The sequence below is a fragment of the Castanea sativa genome, chromosome 5 (genome assembly GCF_040712315.1).
Source record: "Castanea sativa cultivar Marrone di Chiusa Pesio chromosome 5, ASM4071231v1".
NCBI classification, from domain to species: Eukaryota; Viridiplantae; Streptophyta; class Magnoliopsida; order Fagales; family Fagaceae; genus Castanea; species Castanea sativa.
This window is the reverse complement of record NC_134017.1, coordinates 2,592,463-2,608,456: the sequence shown is the minus strand read 5'-3', so window position 1 is coordinate 2,608,456 and position 15,994 is coordinate 2,592,463. Positions and strand designations below refer to the sequence as shown.

Here is a 15,994-nt window from a genome sequence, read left to right as displayed (position 1 = left end):
CTACCAATTCTCTACTGTGATCCTGGGAGGGTAGGCAATGTCGCCCCAAATTTCCCACTTCTTTTCCTGTATTGTTGTGAAATCTTTTGGCATATTTGTCAAATTCAATTCTTGGAGACTATTTAAGTGCTTCAACCCGGTGGGGACCTTCAATTTGTTGCAGCACCTGATATCTAGCTCCTTCAGTTTTGGCATTGCTCCCGCCTCCACCTGCAGCTCTTCTAGAGACTCAAGTTTCCAAAGTTTCAAGACTAGAAGATTGGGAAAACCCTTTAATGACATCTCTTTTCCTTTGTAAGAGCCAAAGTAGAAAAAGAGTGATTTAAGCTTGGAGAGTTTCCCTAAAATTGGCATTGGGTCATCAACAAGGCCCGAGGCAGACAAAGTCAGGTCAGAGAGATGTGGTGGATATTTGTTAAATAGATAATGTTGCATCCCAAAGGACCCAAACAAATATAAGCTGGACAGTTTCTCGAGCTTTGACAAATCCATCACGCGAAGATTCTGAGCATCACCCTTCTCGTCAATTGATCGCAATCTCAAAGACTTGAGATTTGTCAGATCCTTCACCCAGCTTTCCACTTTTTCTTGCTTCGATAACTCTAGCTCGAATGTCAGTCCTAATTTTGTAATGTTCTTCAGTTTGTTCAGCCCATTCTTTATAGCACTGACATCATCCAAGAATAGACCCCATAATATTTCTAGATTTTGGTTGAGACTCGAATTTACTTCGATCACTCTGGCTCATGTATAGGTGTCGAAGTTTCTGCAACTTCCATTTGGATTTGGGTAGAATTCTGACATAAGTATGCTTCACATCCAGAGTTTGGAGGTTCAGTAGGTTGCCTATGAATGATGGGATTTCCTCCAGGTAAGTCCACCTTAAGCCTAGATACTTCAGCTGATTTAATTGTCCGATGGTGTTGGGCAATTGAGGCCTGAACACATGTTCAAGATCAAGAACTTTTAAACTTCTGAAGCATCCACTTGCAATTGCCTCATGAAGAAACTTCCTTACATCTTCTCCAGGTTTATATCCATCTCTAGGGTCAAATGAGAGACAGGAGATGAGTTCTTTGTACATTGTCTTAAGATCTGATGAATTATTACCGGTAACATGACAATGATGAGCAAGATGCTTATCTGAAACACTGACGAAATGCTTATCTGAAACACTTTCGAAGAAGAAGTGTTCTCTGAGAGCACTGGGCAGGCGACATTTCTTTCCTTCGTCGTCAATAGTCATTTCAACTGCTTGTATGAAGGTGAGGCCTTACAACGCTTTTAAATAATGCTGTACAAGAACTTTATGAGTCTTGTTTTTATCACATTTCACTAACCGTTCTGCATCGAACAAAGTGACCAATCTCCTTGCAGGAATTTCATGGTCTTTAGGAAAGAGATTGAAGAATGAAAAAATTTTGATCAGATCACATTCAGATGGAGGACAATCTTCAATAGTCTTTAGAATTGTACCAAAAATTTTATCTTCATGTTGAGGGCAATCTTTATTTTCTTTTTCCTGTCTGTGAAGCGATTTTTTGAGTTCAGTAGGAACTTCATTTTTCAGGTAATCAAGCCATGGTTTCTGAGCAGGAATTTTGAAGTGCTGCAGCCATTGTAGCAACTTTGGATCCTTCACGTCTATCCCTGACATAAGAATAAGATACCCATAGTGTAAAATTTGGAGTGGCAAGCCCACACATCTACCAACAGTTTCTTCAGCAAGTTTTTTAACATTGTCAGCAGCAGACTCAAAGTCGTCTACCATCTGGATAAACAATCTCCAGCTCTCTTCTTTGGTTCGTAATCTAAGATAATGGAGTTGGCTAGGTTGACCAACTGTCCTAGCTACACACAGGTCACGTGTGGTGAGCAAAATTCTACTCCCATTCCAATCTCCCTCTGGAAACTCTGCTTTTAGAGTTTCCCAATCTTTTTTGTTCTCTTCTGTGCCTGTGAAGTCGTCGAGAACCAGAAGCTGCTTCTCGTTCTTCCAGATATCACGTACCTTATGACAAACAAAATCAAAGATCACAAAGAATGTACTAAAACTAACGCAACACTAGCAGAAAATATCCAGATCACTCTGAAAAAGATATACAAAAAACTTGATCTACTTGGAAAAAAAAAAAATCACAACATTCATTAAAGAACTTAAAAAATGACATACCTTTTGTCTCCAGTCTCCTCCTCCATTCTCTTCCTGCTTGGCCTTTTCATCAGTTAGAGTCACCCAATCACGCCCCAGAAAATGACGCACAATATCATCATGGTGATAAATATTCTTTACCAGGGTGGTCTTACCGATACCCATCATCCCCACAATCCAAACTACGTGGAACCCATTGCCAGATTTCAGTTTTGAGACCACGCGCTCTATGTCTTTATCCAAACCGACTGCCCTCATCTCTTCCCTTATTCCAATGCTATATGCTTCTGTAGTTAATTCAAGAATATCCAAAGCACCCTTGATTTGTTCAAAGTTCTCGTGAAGTTTCTTCTCATATCCCATACATTTACCAATAATGAGACTCTCCATAGTTAAATTCTTTAGAGATATGTCTAAATATTTCATCATCTTTCCAGCCAATTTATTCATTTGATTTGACCTTTCCTCTGTTGAACTCTTTATTGCTTCTTTGTCCTTTGCATTTTTAATTGTATTGTTGAGTTTTTTAAACCTGTCGCATAACTGTTTGAGTTCTTCAACAGACACATTGGGCGCTATCCCATACTTATTTATGAGCTTCTCTTCATCAAGCACTCCATTGAGGTCATCGTCTGAGTTTTCAGACCCCGATGATTTTGATGTATCTTTTTCTCTGCTGGCGAAGGATCTGGTAAATTGAACATTGAAGCTCTTCTTTCTCTCGAGCAACTCAGAGAACCGAGTGTTGATGCGTTTCATCTCCTTTCTAAGCTCACTCCTTGCCTTACTAGATTTTGAAAATATCCTACTTCTTTTGGGTTCCGGGTTGGATTTTTTGATGGCTTTCTGCTGTTCATCAACTGTCTGATCATTTGCAGGTTCCTGTTTTGAATTTTCAGTGGCTTTTGGTGCTTCATCAACTATCCCTTTTGTGGCTTTCTGCTGTTCATCAACTGTCTGATCATTTGTAGGTTCCTGTTTTGAATTTTCAGTGGCTTGTGGCGCTTCTTCAACTATCTCTTTTGTGGCTTTCTTCCGTTCATCAACTGTCTGATCATTTGCAGGTTCCTGTTTTGAATTTTCAGTGGCTTGTGGCGCTTCTTCAACTATCTCTTTTGTGGCTTGCTGCTGTTCATCAACTGTCTGATCATTTGCTTGTTCCTGTTTTGAATTTTCAGTGGCTTGTACTGCTTCTTCAGCTCTCCCTTTTGCGGCTTTCTTTTTGAAATTTTCGATGGCTTGCTGCACTTCATCAACTATCTTTTTGGCTTCCTCCAGCCATAACTCTTCCGTTTTAGTTTCAGTTTTGGAACCAAACGTTCGCAAATCGGTCAGGAAAGCACGGACTAGTGCCAGATGCAATGTGAATAACTGAATTTCCCCTTCAATGTCATCCAAGTTGTCATTATTCTTCTCATCTACTTCATGAACTTCAGCAAGGAGCTCACCAATGCGATTGTCTACTTCTCGCACATCAGGAATAAGTTGTACTACTTTTTGAATACCATCAATGAGAACATCAATAATTGCAACATCAGTAGGTCTGTCCTGCAGGATTGGGATCTTAGGCCGTAGCTTATCGACTGTTCCATAGATGTCAATTTTCTCTGCCTTAGAATCATTTTGATGCTTTTCTAACTTGCTTCTGACTTCTTGAATTTCATTTTTATACCACAGAAAAACCAAGTCATCACTTCTAAAAATTTTCTTATAGAAATTAATCTCTCGAAAGAGAGAGTCTACCTCGCCAACCAAAGTTTTATTTTTCTCCCTCCATTTTTCCTCGGAATCTTTTAGTCGTGCACGTTTTTCCTGGTGGTGTTCTTCAGTTTGCCAGAGCGCAAGGGCTTCGTCATATATTGAAGAACCTGAAACCAGAACGTCTTTTACATCATCTTCGAGAGAATTCAACAAATTCCTTTCGTTTTCAATCCACCGCTTGTCGTTCCCTGCTGTTCCTTTAACAGTCCAACAAATGGCGGAGACGATAATGATAATGACATTAACGGCTCCAATCACCCATTTATTACTGAACAGTTTTCCGAACACAGGGCCTTTGACACACGCGTAGACCTTATTGAACTAGTCTTCGAACTTAAGGTCTGTCGTACACCCGGAGAGGTTTCTGACACACTTGCAGAAGCTTCCGAAGAAGTCACAGTCTGGAGAGATATTGCGAATAGTACTTGAATCCGCCATGGATTTTGTGCATTTTGAAAAGTTATCAGGCAACTAAATCAGAAATATTTGAGGGGTGGAAGTACATGTATATGGTTCTGGAGAATAAACTGTAATAAGAGAATCCAGAAATAGAAGTGAGAACTTAAAAGAGTGTGAACTGTATTTTTGGAATTGTCATATTTGGCCTTTATTGCAGATGGAAAAGGTTATTAGCGACCTAGGTTGAAAGAATTTTTATTCAACCTACCACTTGGCTGTTAAAAAAATTATCCACGTGTATTAATCACATGATATTTTTAATGATTTATTTATTTATTTATTATTATTATTTTTTTTTTTGAAGAGGATACCATCCTCACAATTTATTAAATAGAAATTGAATCATAGTACAAAGCCCCCACAATTGGGGGAGGAGAATCTTCAAGCCATACAACATCCTCTAAGAGGTCCTTAGCATATCTAGCTAGAGCATGGCAACAGTATTAGCACTTTGTTTTGCAAATAGAACCTGCGCCCATCTAAGTCCATTAAGCATGCAAATCACATCCTGGAGAATGTGGCCCAACCGAGACAGGAACCTTGTCCTCAAACTCAAAGCATTCATGAGAGCTTGGTTATCCCCTTCTAGAACCAATTCTGTAAACCACACTCCACTGCAAATTCCACTGCCCGGCAACAAGCAAGAATCTCTGCTTCTTCACTGCACGTCACGGGGGGACCCTTTACCGACAATGCCGCCATGACTTCCCCTCTATCGTTACGAATAATGGCTCCAATACCTGACACCCCACCTTCCTGGAAGATCGAAGCATCAAAGTTAAGCTTGAAATGAGTTAAAGGGGTTGGTCTCCATCTCATCGGGCTTGGTAATGTGGGTGGGACTGAAAGCTGGACATTGACTCACCTAAACTCCTCTAATAGATCCTGCACACGTTTAGTTAGTACCTCAAGTGGTTGCAGCTTCTTCCTATAAATTATACCATTCTGTTGGTTCCAAATAATCCAGGCTTGGACAAGAAAATGCTCGAGTTCATCAGTGGACATACAGTTCATCAACTCCTCCATGAGCTGAAGCACGTCAGCTTGGCCTCCAATCCATTTCTGCAATCTTGCCGAACAGCCAGCCCATACATCTCGCGCCACTTCACAAGTCCACAAGGCATGGATTTCCGTTTCAGCTTCAATCTTGCACACCTCACACCTATTATTGTGGATGATATTCCTTCAGACCAAATTTACTCGAGTGGGCAGGATATTACGACACATTTTCCAACCAAATACTTTGATTTTATTTGGTACTTTCAACTTCCACAAAGTGTTCCAAACGGTGCCTCCCAAAACTCCAATAGAACTCTCTGCCCACATGATATCCTGACCTCACTGTATATTCCCCTGACTTGGTGAAAGTCCAAAACAGAGAATCTGATATTACTTTTCTGCTTAGGGGCACAAGCAGAATAGCTTTCCTATCCTCACGATTAAAGTTTTGAATGATAAATTCTCTGTCCCACCACCTTGTATCCGGGTCAATGAGTTCAGCAACCATCAAGTCTTCTTCTACATTATGAGTTGGATATAGTACCCTATTAGATGGATGATTAGGAATCCACACATCACTTAAAACCTGAATTGAAGCTCCGTTGCCCACCCTCCAGCACAATTCCCTCTTAAGTATTGGCTTGGCTGCCAAAATGCTCTTCCAAGTAAAAGAGCTAGTGGGAGAATCTGTGGCCTCCAAAAAATTGCATCTAGTAAAATACCGTGCTTTGAGGCATCAAAAAAGTAAGGACTCTTGATCTTGCAACAATCTCCAACCTTGTTTAGCAAGCATCGCCAAATTGAATTGTCGTAAATCCTTCAATCTCACTCCTCCTTTCAAATTTGGTTTAGTTAATTTTTCCCAGCTCAGCCAATGGATCTTTCTCTCATTCCCAATTTGCCCCCACCAAAACCGGGCACATAAAGCTTGAAGTTCTTCACACAACTTGACTGACATTTGAAAAACCCCCATAGTTTAGGTTGGGATTGATTAAGCCACAGCTTTGATTAGTATTTCCTTTCCTGCCCTCGACAACATTTTCCCTTTCCACCCTTGGAGCTTTTTCCAAACCCTATCTTTTAGAAAAGAAAAAGTATGGTATTTCTTCCGTCCCACCAAGGTTGGTCAACCCAAGTATGACTCAAATCTATCCACTTCCCTCACCCCCAACAAAGCCTTGATCACATCTCTCTGTAGAGGAGAAGTATTACTGCTGAAAAGCACCAAAGACTTATCCATGTTTATACATTGGTCCAAAGCTTCTGCATAAAATTTCAAGATCTCCATTACTGCCTTTGTTTCCTTGTCTCTGACTTGGCAAAATAAAAGGGAATCATCTGTAAACAACAGGTGTGAGATGCGTGGAGCTTGCCTACAAATGGAAACACCATGGATATTCCCTTCCAATTCTGCCTTTTGTAATTGAGATGTAAATCCTTCTGCATATATGAGAAAGAGATAAGGTGATAGAGGATCTCCTTGACGGATTGCTCTAGAGGGATGAATCATGCCATAAGCCTTTCCATTAATTGAGACGGAAAAAGAAGGTGATGTGACACAACTCATAATCCTATCCACCCATTTGCCAGGAAATGCCAATTTAAGCATGATCTTTTTCAAAAAATCCCATTCTACCATATCATAAGCCTTATTGATATCCAGTTTCATGGCAAGTGTCCCAGTTTTGCCTTTCTTCCTTCCATGCATCATATGTAGAGCTTCATAAGCCACCAATACATTATCTGTAATTAATCTTCCTGGCCTAAAGGCACTTTGTGTTGGAGAAATAATTTGAGGTAGGATTTGCTTCAACCTCTTGGCTAGCACCTTTGCAATAATTTTGTAAATAACATTACAAAGGCTAATAGGCTTATAACCAGAGACCTTAACACGATTTTTAATTTTTGGAATGAGGACAATATAAGTATGATTAAGGCCAGAAGGCAAAAAACCCGTACTAAAAAATTCAAGAACAGCAGACACAACATTATCCCCAACAATATGCCAAAACTTTTGATAAAAAAGGGCATTCATACCAGCTAGTCCAGGAGCCTTTGTAGGTCTCATTTGGAACAAAGCTGCTTTAATTTCATCTGCAGTGAATTCACTAGACAGTGTTTGTTGCATTTCAGAGGACGCTTTTTGTTGTACTGCTTCAAGACACTCCTCAACCTGGTTGCATGACTCTATGGAAAACATATTATTGAAATAATCCATAGCTACTCTTACCACTTCTTCTATCTCCTCAAGCCAGCCACCTTGTGGGTCCAAGATTCCTTTAATATAGTTCCTCTGCCTCCTTTGAGTTGCTTTTAAGTAGAAAAATCTTGTGTTTTTATCTCCATGTTTGATCCAATTTACCCTAGACCTTTGAGCCCAATATACTTCCCATTTTCTTAGCCATTCATCTAGCTCCTTGCTTGCTTGAATAAATTCACTTCGGTGTTGCTCAGTGGACGGGGCGCTAATCAGCCATTCAATCTGCTTTTGCAAAGCCTTTATCTCTTTCGTGCCAACATGAGTTTTGGAAGCTCCCCACGCCTTCAAATCCATGCTACAACCATTTATCTTCAACCTGACCGTTTCCAATGTCGTTTCACCTACTTCATTGTTTTCCCATGCATCTTGAACTACTTTGGCGCAGTCGTCCCACAACAACCACGCTTCTTCAAATTTGAACCCACGCTCTCTTCTTGTATTTTGTCTCGGAGCTGCATGGTTTTGGAGGATCAAAGGAAGATGGTCCGATGCATGCGAGATAATATGCATGACAGTAGTTTCAGGGAACTTCAACTTCCATGCTTCGTTGGCCACAGCCCTATCCAACCATTCCCTGGTGTTGGCGGTCCCGGGTCTCATGTTATTCCATGTGTAAGGGTAGCCAACAAATCCTAGGTCTGCGAGGTGACATAGTTCCAGAGCTTCTCAGAATGCGTTAAGTTATTGGGGTGGAGCTAGCCGGCAACTTAGCTTTCCGTCGAACTCAACATCTCATTAAAGTCCCCTATGCACATCCAAGCACCATCCACATATGAGTATAAATGGGAGAAAAGGGTCCAAGACTTGAAACGATCTCTTACCTCTGGCCAACCATAATAATCAGTAAGTAACCATCTAAACCCATCACTCTCGGTCACCCATGCAGAGATTTGGTTATTCGAGAATTTAAAAACTTTCAACCTTATTTCTTAGCATAGCAAGACCTCCACCCAACCCCGGTTTTTTGACAACAAATTTATTCTTGTAAGGTAGCTCACTACACCAATGTTTAATACTGTCAATATCGAGCCGAGTTTCCATGAGGAAACAAATTTCGGGAGCTTGGTCCTTCACTATTTTGGGAAGACTACAAACTGTTCAAGGGTTCCTAAGCTCTTGGCAGTTCCAACTCAGTAGTTTCATTGCTCCCTGCAAGGGTGGTCTACCACCCCCACCGATGTTTTCATAGCGTTGTCAACTTCCCCATCTACCTTAGAGCATTTATTATACATATGTCCAATGTCTTTGCTGCATTCTTCATTTATGGCTTCTCCCAGTTCTCTTTTACCCAGCATGGGCTTCATAATAAAACTGGTTGAATCCGTAGACCCAACATCCATTCTGATCAACCTAGTCCACTTATCATTTGGCCTATTGGGCTTTGACTCTATATGGCCCAAACTTGAGTTGGTTGTGTTTGACACAACCTTTGACTCGTCAGTCAAATATGGATGCAAATCTTCACCTGGCGATAGTTTCGGCATAGGTTTATCCACATTTGAAATTTAGGCTTCAATCACTTCCGAGATTTTTTCCTGATTTTCCGGACCCTTCCCTTCCAACCAGTAGCTTCCAATCTGGTAGTTTCGACTTTCCCTAGAGTTTTGTACCCTAGCCACCGTTGTCGCCGTTGCTTGCCCTTCATCGCTTTTCGAGGTTGGGACATCAGATTTTCCTGTTGAGGTAGCCCTCATTGGACTATCCTTTCCCCAACGTGGTGGGGATTTGCTCAGTTTAGTGTCTACTTTTAACTAGTTATTGTATTGGTTTGCTTAAATAATTCATGTAAATGATTTTTTTTTAATCACCATATAATTTTATGCAACTTTTTTTTAGAGAGTTTCATTCTATGGCCTTCGCTCGTGAAAATAATTCTTTATCATCAAATCAAGACAGTAATTAGTTTTTAGTGTGGATCGGGATTGAACTCCAGATCTCATATTCAACCATCAGAAATTTCATAAGTCGAGTTAATTAGAACCCACAATTTTATATAACCTAGGTTGCATGAATTTTTATACAACCCACCACGTAGCAATTAAAAAAACCATCTATGTGCACATTTGAATAAGTCATGTAACTTATATAGTACATGTGAATAGTTTTTCTGTCCGTCATGTAATGGATTGCATAAAAACCTTGTTTTGACTAAAAATCATTTAAGACATCTAAATTTACTATGATTTAATTGAGTCTTCTAGATTTCAAATTCATTAAAAATTTTCCATTTAAAAAATAATTTTCTCATATAAAAAATATAAAATTAATAAAAATATTAATAATTTTTTACTGAGAGAATTTTTTTCCAAAAAATCTTAATTTTTTTTTCATTACTTAATTGCATATATAATAGTAATTTTTTTAATGAAATTTTATAAAGATCTAAATTGAATAAACTTGAAATTTAAAAAATTCAATTGAATGAAAAGTAAAGTTAAATAACTGAAATAAATTTTAGTTAAACTATAATGTAATTTGTATTTTAAATTTTTTTAATGTAAAATCAAATGACACATGCAGTGCGAACAATATTAATGGCAATGCTGGAAAATGATGATGTTAGGCTTATTAGAGATAAAAATTGAAGCAAAAGCAGTTGCCATTGTATGGGTATCCAATCTTGCTATTCACGGAAAATTCCAAGATACTGTGATCGAAGGAGATGCTAAACTCTGCTTTGATGCACTAAATGCATGGTTGTTAAAATCGCGATGCAGATCGCAGGATCATACGATCTTACTATCCCATCTAACCAAAACGATTAAGATATTTCTAGGATTGCATTTTTGGTATTATCATGTAGGATTGTAAGATTGTATAGGATCCTACCGATCTCACCAAAATTTAAATTTTTTTTTTTTTCATCATTTGAGTGCTTTATTTATAGTTTGATCATTGTAGATGTGAACATATAATATGTACATAAGAGATTTGAAATTTGATCATCTTAAAACTTCAATTTCATGTATCAATTGGTGAAATAATTCATGTATCAGTCCGTTATATTCTCAAAATCTAGTTGTTCTAGAGTTTCTTGTATTAGATATCAATTTTTGTTATCTGTATACTAGAGGGAAAAAATATGAGTATCTAACTGATGTATTAGGCTTAGTGTTCTAATTATTTGCTTGCATTGTGAAATTATGCAGTGTTTTTGTGTTTAGGTTTATTTTTAGTGATAATACTAATTAGTAATTTGTAGCTAGCTAGTTTCTATTTGCTAACTTGTTTTGAATTTTGAACTTGGAACTTAGAGTTGGAAAACATTTTCCATATGTGCTAATAGTTATTGTGGAAATTGGTTGGTAATTAAACATTTGCTAGAATTTTTGGACACATTGTGTTAGCACTTAAATATTTTTGTCTTGTTAGTATAGATGTAGTGATATATTGTAGGGACCCCAAAGGAGGTCTTGCAATTCATAAAATCTCACATGCATCGCCGAGGGAAGCACATGGGGATGTGCTTATAAGTAGTGACCTCCCTTTAATTTGTAGAGGTCTTTTTGCCCCACTGCTGTGTGCTTTGAGGGAAAACAAAACCGTGAGAGGTATGAGCACCAAAGCGGACAATATCTACACAGTTGAGGTGGGGTCAATACATATATGATATACAAATTACATCATATTGATGCAAATGTTTTTTTTTTAATGGATGAAATCATAATTTATGTGATTGTTCAACGAACAAATTGCTATTAATGTGTTTTTTTTTTTTTTTACTTTAAATAAGAAAATATGTAGGATCTTGCAATCCATAATCCTACCTATCTCTTATGATTCTACGTAAAAGCTCAATTAGTGTAAAAACACTATTGCTTGTTTAGACCCCTAATTAAAACCTAGGCTCGATTTCTTTTACCCTACTTAACTAAGTGCGTATTAAGAGTAAGTGTAACGCAATGAAACTAGAACAACTGTCTAAGGCATACGCAAATACTATAAACAATAAAAGTAAAGCTTAAAGAGTATGGGAAGAGAGATGCAAACTCAAGATAATACCAAGACGTGTTATCGAAGAAGAAACCGAAGTACTCAGCGAAAAACCTCTTTGTGGCCTTCCAAGTCGAATCGATCCATTAGTGAAAAAGGTTGGAGTACAAGTATATCAAAAAGACCATCCAAGTCTAATCTACCCAATATACTTGAACCCTCCAAGTTTCACCTACCAACGGACTTCACCAAGCCATGTCTTCACTGGTTATTCGAATCCTAAAATTAGCTCCAAATTTCATCCGCCAATCAATGGCTTCTTCCAATACTTCTCACACACACCAAAACTTCTCTTAACACTTAGATTGGGTGAAGTAAGTATTTGGATTAAGAACCTCTCAAGGATTTGTAACTGGAGAAGTAGGAGTAGAGGAAAACTAAGAGAAATTGTGTAGATGATTGTGGGTTTACAAGCTCTAACTATCAAGTGTTTTGCTAGGGTTTTCTCTCTAAAAGTCTCTTTACAATTTCGTGGGTAATGTGGGCTTATATAGTGTTGGAAAAGAAATGAGAAAAATACACTTTAAAAAGTTTCAAGCAAAGATTTTCGCGGATCACTCACAAGTTGGCCAAGTCGCAAAGTGATTTGCGAAATACAGCGTGGCATAAGTCCTTTCAGCTTCCAGCATGTGCCTCTCACGTGGCCTTTTGCAGGTCGTCCACTCACGAGCAAGTTGCAAACTTCACTATCTTCATAATTCTTCACCAAACTCTCACACTCAACCCTTACATTAAATCTCACAAACATACTAGGAAATAATTAAACAAAATACAATCAAATTTGATACGAAATTAAAGCCAACAAAAATATTGTTGTAATTCACAACTTTACACTACCTATTTTGACAACCTTGACTAAATGGTGATGCCAAAACTGTCAATGGTTTGCAAAGACTATGCTATAAAATGTTGTGGAACTCAAGACTTATTTTGCTAATTGTTTTTTTTTTTTATTACTTAAAAGAGAGAGTAATATTGTAGCTCATGCTCTAGCTAAGTTGTATCTCCCCTTTCCCTTGCAGTCAAGTATAATATTGACTTCCTCCCTTCTTATGTTTAAGAAGCTTGGGAGAGAGACATGTTGCTTGTATATTTTATTTCTTTGGCAGGTTAATGAAATGGAATGTTTGTTTATCAAAATCAGCGTGACATCCTTTAAAGCTGTTTTTCTTTTTAATTTTTAATTTTTTTGGTTGGAGGGGGGTGGGGTTCATGTGGCAGTACAAATGTTATCAAATGTGAGTTCCCACATTATGTACTTAGATATTGTCTCAACAAAACTAAATAACTATAGTCATTGTAAATGTAGATTTCAAGTTTGATTTTTTTAAATCTTAATTAATAAACAAAAGCAATTCAGAAAAAAAAAAAAATAAACAAACCATTTTAGTTTAGTAATATTGTTGTTAAACATAAATTGGAATTAGAATGATAATAATAAATTACAATTAATAAAATCAGAAGAAATTTTGTAAAAAATTTTCAATTCTTTATTATTATTATTATTTTTGTTCAATATTTTTGTGCATAAATACGGGTTACATGCTAATATATATTTATATTATTGTAATGGTTACTTATTGCAACTTACACGAATTGTTGATGGTATAATGCTTTATTATTTCTCTTGTATTTGTTCTAATTACTATTAATCTTATTAAAAATTTATAATTAGTTTAATTGTACCTTTATTTCATTATATATTACAGCATTTTTTAAGTTATATTTGTGTTATGATTTCTCAAATTTATTTAATAAATAATATATATTTAAAATAATTTATTTCACCGGCTCTACCAATGATCCACCGATTTAACTAATGACCTTATGACTCAGCTTATGGACCAAGTCAACATATAGTGAGTTTAATTATTGTACAATAGATTATCCCTTTATTATTTGTTTTAGATATAAAATGGGTTTAATATAGGGTGGGGTATACCTATATATTGTTGTGTTTGTGCAAGTTTATGTGATTGGACAAATTTTCTATTGTGTAATATTAATGCACAATAGAACATGACCTATAAGAAACAAGTCAATAAAATTTTCAAGGAAAAAAAAAAGGGAAAAATGTAAAAAGACTATGTGGGGTTTGGATCAATTGCAAACTAACTTGGCATGCTATTAATTTTGTAGTATTGATTCTTATGGTTAAGGATTTTCCCAATTGATGTCAATCACGATAACTATAATCGAAGGAAAATTATTATATATTATGCACATATCATTTTTATATTCTAGTGTCACATAAGCACAATGATGATAGCTCTTTATCATCAAATCAAGACATCAATTAGTTTTTTATGTAGGCGGAAATTGAACCACAGATCTTTTACACAACCATTAGAGACTTTACCAGTTGAGCTAACTAAAATCCACATTTTCCGTTAATTATAGTAGACATAAATTCTATAAAGAATTTGAGAGATCAATATTACAAAATTGGTTAATTTGTATTAGACCCCAACCGCTTAGGGTCTTCTTTTACACTTTGACAATAAAAAAGCCAAAAGGCCGTTAAAGTACAAACAGACTACAAGGGGGGAAAAAATTAGTAACTAATATTTGAACAGTGGAATATATCTTAATATTTACTTATATGCTATGAGAAGCGTCGAAAATGCATCCATAGACAATAGTTATTCTTTGCATACAAAAGAGAGTTTTCTTTATGCTTCCTTTCTCGTTAATTTTTGCATAAAAAAACCATACAACTTAGTCACTGCACAATCAACTTAACCTTTGCATAGCCCGTTGAAATTTGATACTGTTCAGTAAAACCAAAATGAGCCATAAGAAGCCAGACATGAGTGAGTAGCTTTCCACCTCGCCTAAGCTGCTGAGCATGATTCTGCCATCCACAGTGACTTGCAGCATAAGATAGCATTTCCACCCAAACTTGTTCCACCAATTTCCATTTATTTTCTATACGAGAATTGTTTTCCAGGAATTGCAAAGACTTAGCCAGCCTACAAGCATCAAATAGAACTGACTTGCTTCTATCCCCTTTCACATCTGATGGAGGAATTTCAGTGTTCACTTCCTTTAAATTTAAGCAAGCTTGTGTTACATTCGTTATGGATTTTCTTTCCTTGAAAAATCCACGAGCCTCAGCACACGTGTCTCTAACTCTGGTCTCCCCAATCCCATTGGGCAGCATGAAGGGACACATAACAAGAAGATGCATCATATAATCCGATAACAACTTGCTAGCTTTACAGTATGAGTCACATATAGATGAACATTTTTTTTCCTGATCCCAATAATAGCACAAATCTGTTGCAATGTGCCAAAGAAGAATGCTTTTATCAAATTCTACCTTAACACTTTTTTTAAGTAACTCAAGATTTTCGTCCTTGGTTTCATCAGATATATTCTCAATTTTTGCAATCACCTTGTCACCCCTATAAGCACAAAATTCATTGGCTTCACGCCCATCTGAATGATTAGCATCTATCCTGTTTTGAAACTCCTCAAAGATCAATATTTTCAATTCTGGAGGAACATCCACTGAATTATTGTACCGATACTTGGCAGGATTGTCTTTGAGGCAGTACCTTATTACGTTGTATTGTCCCGTGGCATTAGACCACCTCTTGTTTCTAGACCGCAGAATCAACGAGATGAAATAATACAAGAGATCCACCCCAAAATTCTTATGCTTCCTCAGCCATACTATTGTCCAGTCTGAGCAAACTAGCACTACAAATGCATAAAACCCCAGCAAAGTAGCTCCAACCAGTAGTATATAAGTAATAGATACATCCACCCTCGAGTAGATGTGCTTCTCGATCTTAAAGAAAGCCACAAATACAGCAACTGTGCAAGTAGAAGTGATCAAACGGAAAACAACGCCCTTAAAAGAATGAACCAGAACCGCCTTTGTATGGAACACATCATACATGAATCCAAGCTCAACCTCAATCAATTTGAAAGCTTCATCACAGGAACTTGTCTTGATGAAGTATTGACTCTTCTGGATATCATGAAAGCTTAGGATGAGATTTGCGGGTAGCTTTTTGAAAATTTCAAAGAACATGTAGGCCGTATTTAGAATGCCTGCTTCTGGAATTCTGCTATCAGTTTCTACACCTTCATAGGAATAATTCTCCTCTTTCTGAGCATCCTGCTTTTTTTCTGAACAAACCTTGAACCCCTCCTGTTTCTTTGACTAATACTCCTCCATGAATCTGGCATAGTTGGGGCCAGGATCAGGAGGAGAAAGCATGGAGTCTCTAAAATGCTCACTGCTCGCAGACATCAGAACCCAAGTCCTTTCTCCATACTTGATGATCCCAGCAAAAAATATTGGAATTGCCATGAAATAAAGCGCATTAGTACTTGTCCATGTTGTAAGGAAAACATAG

At 37.3% G+C, this 15,994-nt stretch overlaps 2 protein-coding genes across 2 annotated transcripts; both read right to left on the bottom strand.

Moving 5' to 3' along the window:
* LOC142633593 (putative disease resistance protein At1g59780) lies at positions 1-1,246 on the bottom strand. The gene is made up of 2 exons (XM_075807839.1): positions 730-1,246; positions 1-620 (listed from the first exon to the last, which is right to left on the bottom strand). The coding sequence occupies exons 1-2, from the start codon at positions 1,244-1,246 to the stop codon at positions 1-3; spliced, it is 1,137 nt and encodes a 378-aa protein (XP_075663954.1).
* A 13,100-nt stretch (positions 1,247-14,346) lies between these two features.
* On the bottom strand, positions 14,347-15,666 carry LOC142633581 (uncharacterized). The gene has a single exon (XM_075807825.1). It carries the CDS (start codon positions 15,664-15,666, stop codon positions 14,347-14,349), a length of 1,320 nt encoding a protein of 439 aa, XP_075663940.1.
* Between the last annotated feature and the right edge of the window lie 328 nt (positions 15,667-15,994).